The following is an 8,884-nucleotide window of genomic DNA, read 5'->3' as shown; positions in this document are numbered from 1 at the left end:
ATCTGGATACTGCACAAGTTAAAAAGAGGGCTGTAAAAATATTTACAGACACCTCGCATTCTGGACATAAATTGCTTCAACTCCTACCCTCCAAATGACACTATAGAGCACTGCACACAGAGCAACTAGACACAAGAAGTTTTTTCCCTGAACGCCATCACTCTGCTAAACAAATAATTCCCTCAATGTTGTCAAACTGTGTACTAAGTCTGCACTACTATTAATCTTCTCATCTTCTCATCGTTCCCATCACCCATTTCCTTCCACTTATGACTGTATGACTGTAATTTTGTTACTTGTATCCTTACGATTTATATTGTCATTATTTCCTGATTTCTTATTTGTACCCTATGACTATCATTAAGTGTTGTACCTTATGATTCTTGATAAACGTATCTTTTCTTTTATGTACACTGAGAGCATATGCACCAAGAAAAATTCCTTGTGTGTCCAATCACACTTGGCCAATAAAAAATTCTATTCTATTCTATTATGGGTAGAATAATTTTAATCTTTCCCATACTCTCTAGAAATTTCTGATGTCAGTCATGTTGATTGCCATCTGAACCAGAAGTGTCTGGGAACAATTTCCATCAATTTTAGTAAAAATGTAAGTAAATTAAGGCAAAATAGATAAATTAGCACAAAAGACATGGTTATACAACTTGGTTGATATAAATTATAACATGCATCAGTTATCATTACTGTGCTTTGTGGAAAAGTGGAGCTCTGAATTGGTAAGAATGATCTTGATGATGATACAACATAAGATAGGTCCATGCTTACTTTAGATGAAAATTCTATAAAAATGTAGGTTCATTTTCAGTATATTAAGATGGATATTCTGACTTTCAAACAAACTAGGAACTTGGAAGTACAGTATCATGTTCAGAAGCAATACAGATGCAAGATTTTCTTTTGATATATTTCTATATCTTTTGTTCTTCCTTTCAAACATTCAAAGTTCTTCAGGTTGGAATAGAAAAGAAATTTCTTTGTGCTCTCCTCTTTTTCTTCACATTCTTATTTTGTACCAAGAACATTCTCTACCACCCTGGAATATTCTAATACTTGAATCAGCAGTTCTGAAGACAGAATTTTATCTTGGTGACTGAAAAACAGTGGTATTTAGTTAGTTAGTTTTATTGCTGTGAGGCAGTGGTCTTTATGCTGGAAGAATTCTTATTTTCTATCACTGGCTTTATTTTCTTTTGCATTTTCTGTTATATATTACTTATATATGTTCTGTTTCATTCTTCTCTCTTATACTTTAGGTTTCTTCTTCAGAAACGACTTTGGCTGGTGGAAGACTGCAGGCTATTCTTATCTGCAAATTAGGAGTTATTTCTTTTTCAGTGCTGATTACCCAAATCCTTTGTTCAATGTGTTGATGTTCCAAGAATTAGCTCTCAAAAGATTTCACACTTTACAGTGTGAAAAAAGAATATAATGAAAGAACTGCCTTGAACATTAGTAGAATGGTGACTATAAATCCACAAATAGAGAAAGGAATTAATGAACAATGTCAATGCCATACTTTTATGTGAAATGTGTGTGCTTTCAGAATTTAGCAAGAATATGTCTCTGATCATTCAGAATGCAATAATGGCTTAGGCAAAAATGTGTTGTCAAAAATCTTATTTTAGGCAGTCTTCTTTACCCTGATATTCCCAGCATTTGGGACTATAACTTTCCTAATTTCCAACCAGCATAATCAAAAGACATTGGATGAAGAAAAGTTTATTTCAGGATTCTCACATGCGGTTCTAGTCTAATCAAGAATGGAGACTATAAGGCACTGGATAAGGATTCAGTGCCCTTCAGAGTTGCCAGTTTTACTATGATACAAATAGAGAACTATTAAATGCACAGTAATAACCTGAGTATTTAACCAATTTAAATTATATCAAATTTAGTTTTTATCATGGTCCCATCCATTTGAATCTCTGGCATGGCAAGGGTCAAGTGCAGCATTCAGCCCTCAAAGTGGTACAGCCTGGTCCAAATAAAAGCCTCCTCATCAGAATATCCCAGCACTGGAAAGCCAGACAAAAAGCAATTGTTCAGCATTTCCCTCTAGAAACACTGAGTTCCTTTCTTTCTGTCCTCCTGAAGGGATGGGAAACCTGTTAGACTGATTCTTTTCACAGAGGAATATGACTACTGGCCCAGAGAAATTTCTCTTGAGGTTGGGAACTTTTCCTCCTTGAAGAAAGCCTCACTATGCTCTAAGGCTTTTGTCAAATATCTTGACAAGGTGTAGCCCTTGTGTTCCAGTCATAACCCAGAATTATCTTTTAGTGAATAATTTCATTTTGTGTTTTCTAACTACCCACAGAAATGTCAAGCACTTGCTGATCACCTTTTTTTGGGGGGTGGGGGGTGGGGGGGAAATACACAATAAAAAACCCCTATTCTGTGACCACTAGCACTACCTTTTTTTTATGCAAACTGGGCAAGACACAGGCTGCTCTTGTCCTCTACCCTGATGATTAATATCCAGCAAGAGTAGAAATAGAATAACAGAGTTGGGAGGGACCTTGGAGGTCTTCTAGTCCCACCCCATGCTTAGGCAGGAAACCCTACACCACTTCAGATAAATGATTGTGTGTTGAGCGATCGTTTTATACTTGAGCTGGAACCTATTGGGGCTTTGTGGAACAATTATCTTGGGAAAGGAAGGGAAGATGCTTTTTTCCCGCCTCCCCACCCGACATCCCCAGTTTTAGTCCCTTATTGAAGTGAGAGATTTCTGATAAATGCTATTTGTATTCCTTTCTGGAAACCATGGCTGATAAGTGCGGTATGTTCGGTCAATACTAATCATTTTAGCAGCTCCTGAACGAAATCCGAGAGGCTCCGGACTGGAGTCCCGCACCAGTCAATCAAGCGCACTTAGAGAGGCGAGGCCGAAACAATAGAGCAAGTGCTTTGCCTTTATTCACCTCTTCGCTTGTCCTACTGGCCGCGAAAGGTTCGCCCGTCTTCACCTGCGCGAGATGAACTAGCGCAGATCAAAACAGCTCGCGGCTGCAGCGGTGGATGGGCGGGATTACAGGCAGGATATCATTTAACACGAGCACCGCGCTATTTAAACCTATTGACTAAAGGTTCAGTTTTGGCTCTCCCAGCACACCCGGCGGCCACCTAATCCATTTCTACGCTGGCAATCAGGGGTCTTTTTCGGAGATTGCTGGGCTTTGACATCTGATCAGTTCCACACAATTGTCAATGGAAAAAGGGATTTGGGGATTATAATCCAGATCAGAAGAACCCACGGTCGCCTCCGTCGTGTTAGGGTTATTTTCTCCGATAGCTCGTCGGAGCCGTGAGCAAACAGATGCTTGCCACGTTCTTTCAATAGGTGTCCAAAGGATGCCTCGTCTCCGTTTCTGCATACTAAATAACCTCATAACTTGTTCAGCAATAACGCGCGTTGGGTGTGTACGTGTGTCTGGGAGGCGGGGTGCACAAAATACGCTTCCTTCTCTCCGTGCTTGCCTTGCTTTTAACGCCACCGTGCTCTGATTTCTGCTCAAGACAAACCGCTTCTCGGTTCAGTTCAGGAGGTTTTGGCACGGCGATCCCAACAAGAAGCCGGGATCACCAGCAGCAGTTATATTGGGGGGGGGGAAGCATCCCACATCTGTGTGTGCTGTTGAAGAAAGGGGTGGGGCTTCGGCGGGATCGCTGGGCAAAAAAAACACGCTCTTTTCGGATTGGCCGTCTTTGGGTGTGATGTCACGTCCGGCGGGGAAGCCTTGCCTTTTTGTGGAGACGCCTCTTTCTGGTTCTGGCTGCGTTTGCAGGTGGTGCTGGCTGCTGGTGCTGCTGTTTCGTGCCGCCGCCACCGTCCGCGGGTGCAGCGGAGTCATCCAGGCGCGCGCGCGCGGGCGCGCTATTCACTCCTGCCTGGGAGACCTGCGCTTAGTCCGGTTGGGGAAGAGCGCCTAGTGCCGCTTCTCCTCCTTCATCGTTTTCCGCGCTCAAACTTCCCTCCCAGACTTAGAACCATTTCCCCACCTTTATTAGCATCCTTTGGTTTCTCCACACTTCTGGGCAAGAGCTGAAAGATGAAACGTCTCCTTTAACTGTGCTTTTTTTTTTCTTCAAACCAAAGCCAAAACCAAAGGACTTTTTTTATAAAAAAAATAACAATAATCACACATTGTATACAAAAGCTCCGTTTGGTTTTTTTGGTTTTCCTATGCAACCTCCCTCTTTCTCCATTTGTTTTTGGAGTCGATCTCCGGAGCCGGCACGCGAGAATTTCCTTCGCCGGGATCTGCTTTTTGAGAGTGGCCGTTGTGCATTATTATATCGAAGTTCAGCCTCTTCCCACCTTTCACCTCTTCGCTTTGGAAAGCGCGCCCCTTGGCCGCCTCTTCCCTGTCTGGAAGTGGCCTGACCCCCACCGCTGACTTGGCCACCTTGTGCGCTGCGCGCTGTGATTGTATTGTTCGCCGCCTCCCCCTGAAGGGTTTGCTTGTTGCCAGCGGGGGAGAAAAAGGAAGGCATCCGAAGGGAGGGATGCCCAGCGGAAGGAGGGGTTGAGCGATCACCTCCCCGCCACCAGCAAGAGCTCTTGAAAAGAGAGTACCGAGCGGCACGCGGAGACCGGCGGGACGCTGCTCCTCTATTATTATTATTTGTTTCCTCCCGCGGCGGCTGCAGGTTCCTTTTAGACGAGGGATTGGGGCGCGCGGCAGGATGCGTTTCTTCCCGGAGGGATTTTGGCTACTGTGTGTCGCCGCGACCTGTTCGGCCAGGAGTGAAGGTGGCAACAAGGCGAGGAGCTGCTCTGAGCTCCGGCAACTCTATGGAGCGAAAGGATTCAGTCCGAACGTGGTTCCCCAGGCGGAGATCTCCGGTGAGTAAGCTGCCTTTTTTGCGCCGTTCTCCTTCTCCCCTCCGCCCCCGCCCGGCTTCTGCAAGGCGAACAAAGGGATTTTCTAGCCGCTTTAACTGGAAAGCCTGCCGCCCACTTCCAATAGCCTGAAGAGAGACTAAGATGGTCCTGGGGTGCCGGATTCAGGCAGGCGGATTGAGGGGTCGGGAAGCCTACTTGAAAAGAAAATGGGGAGGGGGGAATGAGAGCAAATCGATCCCAGCAGCTGAGCCTTCGCTAATGGAGAAGAAAAGTCTTCGTGCTTGGGCCAAGTGCTTGTTTCCCCTGAATAAAATGCAAGCCCCGCTGGGATGAGGAATCAAGCTTTTAGATGTGACTTGAAGAATGTCCCGGGTATTTTTACGAGCTTAAGCCACGAACAGTCTCGAGTTCATTTAAGAGGTCCGGTTTGGATCTTTACATTCCCTAGGGTTTTAAATAAAGAGGGCTGATTGTAGTGCATAGATGCTATTCTAACCAGTTTGGGTCCTTCTTTTTTTTTTTAATGTTAACGCCTCTAGCAATAGCTTGGCTCTGGAAAGGATGGAGGAACTTCACACACCATCTCCCACTTTATTGGGCAATGCTTTTTTTCCTTTTTATTAAACCCACTTTTGGCAGTACTCTGTTAACTTTCTGAAACTGCAGGGTTACAACCACCAACCTTCCCCAGGATCAGGGAAGGTACTAAAAGCGGTTCTAAATAGTCTGGACTGCCAGGAAGTTTAATATGTGGATAGTCTGTTCTTCCTAAACCAGCTTTGAAGCCAAGACTGGAATCTCTGTGAAAACGCCTGTGTCAAACGTTTCTTTTAAAACTGTGACTTTTGCTCACATTTAAGACTGCTTCTGTCTCAAAAATATATACTTTGAATTATATTTACCAGGAAGAGATTTTCTTATTTCTTCCCATTCTCCTCCCACTCTTTGCTGCATTATATTGGGGGGAGGGATGTGATTTGCTGATTTATAAATAAAACTCTGTTCATAGCATGTGGCTATAATGCTTGAGAAAATTTGAGTCATGAGTCTAGTAGAGGATACTGAGAAAAGTTGTGATTGGTTGCAAAGTTAGAGAATGCCATAAGGTAATAAGAGATGGTATGTTTTATCCCGGTTGGAGAAGATTAAAGACCAGCTGACAAAAGACACATAAATACTAGGTTGTTTGAAATCTGTAGTTGAAGTTAGCAAGAACTCCGTCTTCAAGCTTATTGAATAATATAATTTGACAAACTTGCTTTCTTTCTGCAACTTTCCTTTTTTTGTAGTTCGCATACTATAGAAATTTATAAATCTAAAAAAAATCATATGTTCATGCTGGCATCTAAAAACTTTTTTTATTGAAACTCGACAGCAGATTACTTCAGAGTAAGGATGACATTGATCTTTCAAATTCTGCTTCTCAGTCAATTTTACATTGTTTGCATAGAAATACATTTCTGTGACACTTAGTTCTAAATAAATTATAATATAGTGGGTCATTTTTGATTGCTACAGTTTTTAGGCATTGAGTGCCAGCTAGTAGATTAGTAATGCATCTTCAGTTGTTTGAGCTTAGATTCATATAAAACTGAAATTCTAAATCTAAAGGAATGTTTGCTTCTCATATTGGACTCAACTGCCCCCTACAGAATGATTTCAGTTGTCTGATGCATCCTCATCTACTGTAATACTGGATTTCTTCAGTTCTGAAATATTCTTAAGTATTGTATAAGGCAGTGTTGGCGAACCTTCCGGTACTTCCTGCTGGCGTGCCATAGGTTCATCATCACGGGTATAAGGAATAAAGCTCTTATAGGACACTTGAATAAATGCTGACTTTTCTTTTTAACTTTCTGCAGTGAGGATATTAGTTGCTGTATGAAATTGTAATCTTGTGCAGAAATGTTTGGGAAAAAGTTGTTTAAAAGTCTGTAGTAAAGTAAACATGCTTAGGATAGGCTTCTCTGCCCTGCAGCTGCCCACATGGAATAAGTACAACTTCCGATAGTTAAAATAGTATCTTTTGTTTCTTGGCTATATTCAGACTGACAAAAATCAGAAACAAAACCTCTAACTAAAAATTGAATTCATTTATTTGATTTAAAAAAGGTTGGGTTGCTGATATGTTGGTAGTGTTAAGAGAAAACATTTGGATGCTTCACTTATCACTATGTCTTTCCTATTTAGTGAGAGGGTTCCTATTTATTTATTTATTTGAAAAAGTTGTATGGCTGTCAAAGTGATTCAGGGTGGCTTAGATTAAATTCAACAGAAACCAAGAGAAAGACTACAAAATCACAATACATAAATATAATAACATAATAGAATAGTGATCCAAACAGAATTAATATGACTATACCAGTTTTTGCTAGCAGATTGACTCTATAATGAATAATAATATTTAAAACAGTCATAATTTTTCTGACTCTGGATTTGGTTTTAAACTTAAGAGAGACTGCAATCGATATACGGGTGTAAATCCAGGTCTTTTGAACTTAAGACCTTTAAAATACAGAAAGATGTCTAGAGGTTTGTGACTACCCCTCTTTAGCTGGATTCATTCTGGACTCAGCAAACCAAACCATTCACTACCACCACCACCAAAACTATGAAATAGTGTGGCTTATCTATAGCCTACATCAGTTTGATTGATTTACACTATGTCCTTCCTCACATAGTTGCTGGCAACATATAGGAATAAGCCATCCAAAGTCACTTCAATAGGAAGATGGGTGGCAAATAAATTTAATTAACAAACAAGCAAACAAATAAATAAATTCAGATCTTTTATGATTTTATTCACTCAAAAAAGTCTTATGTTAAGAGAGTACGTTTGGTTCAAAGTCACCCATCAATGTATAAGTCCGAAGTCTTAACTAGTGTATTGGTCCTCTATATTACACTGGTGAAATTAACCTCTATATGCCTGATGACATTCCCAGCTGTCAGAAACTCAACCTCTACTTAGTTGATTACTCTGAGAAAAAGAAAAGAGATAAAGGCTTAATGCCTGGGGTGCTTGGAAAAAGTAATGTTGAGCTTGTTTACTTGGGACATTGCCATGGTAAAAATTATAGCACTGAAAGAGAGACATGAGAAAGATTGCCAGCAACTGGAGAAAGCAGGAGAGTTAATGGAAGGGAACCTTATCTAGAGGTGAACTCTGCTTATGCTTGTATTTAATCCTGCTTTTCCTTCTACTTTAAAAGCCTTTGAAGCCATCATAATTCATAACCTGAGTCTGAAAAATGTAAACAGAATATACATTATATGTACATAACATATTAAGGCAGAATAACTAATATAGCCCCTTGGACATCCAAAAATTTACCCTATTCACCTCATTTTAATGTTAAAAAATCCATTTTTAACAATGGGAAATGACATGCTACAGGACTACAGCCTCCACCAGCATTGTTTGTAAATATACTTTTAGGTTGTGCATAGGCCCCCTGACAAGATCTGGCATGTTCAAAAGCAAAGTGTCTGAGACTAGGTTAGTTCATTACAATAAATAACAGAATAACAGAGGTGCCAACCATTACCTCCACTGAGATACAAATGGCTCTCAGTCCAGTGGAACATTAAGGCAGGAGAGCATAATTGGTATCTAAGGTATACCAGCAACATAAGTATCTTATCAGAGATATGTCCTTGAATCTCTGGCTATAAGCATTCTGGTTCAAATATCAGACTAATTGAAGGCACAGAAAAAGACAAACATAATGGGAATGAAGCAGAAAAAAAAAGAATGGAATTATGCTTTGCAATAAACCATCTGCTTATAGCACTGTCAGCTATGTGCTTAAAAGAGAATTTTTCAAGTAGCTGGTTGGTGGTTGTCATTCAAATTGGTAAGAACATGGATGTCCAACCTTTTGGCTTGCATTGAATAAAGAGGAATTGTCCTGGGCTGCATATAAAATATATAATATAGTTAATGCATATAAATCATACAATAATGTTAAAATAGAATAGAATAGAATAGAATTTTTATTGGCCAAGTGTGAT

At 40.7% G+C, this 8,884-nt stretch overlaps 1 protein-coding gene across 1 annotated transcript in view; it reads left to right on the top strand.

Moving 5' to 3' along the window:
- Positions 1-3,786: 3,786 nt before the first annotated feature.
- The window catches only part of GPC1 (glypican 1), a 216,636-nt gene continuing 211,538 nt past the window's right edge, over positions 3,787-8,884 (top strand). The window contains exon 1 of the mRNA XM_058187154.1: positions 3,787-4,870. Within this exon, the coding sequence (XP_058043137.1) occupies positions 4,711-4,870 (160 nt within the window). The 5' untranslated portion in view covers positions 3,787-4,710. The remainder of the gene's footprint in view (positions 4,871-8,884) is intronic.

The sequence above is a fragment of the Ahaetulla prasina genome, chromosome 6, assembly GCF_028640845.1.
Source record: "Ahaetulla prasina isolate Xishuangbanna chromosome 6, ASM2864084v1, whole genome shotgun sequence".
NCBI lineage: Eukaryota > Metazoa > Chordata > Lepidosauria > Squamata > Colubridae > Ahaetulla > Ahaetulla prasina.
Note: the sequence above shows the minus strand (reverse complement) of the source record. Positions and strands in the feature narration are given on the sequence as shown.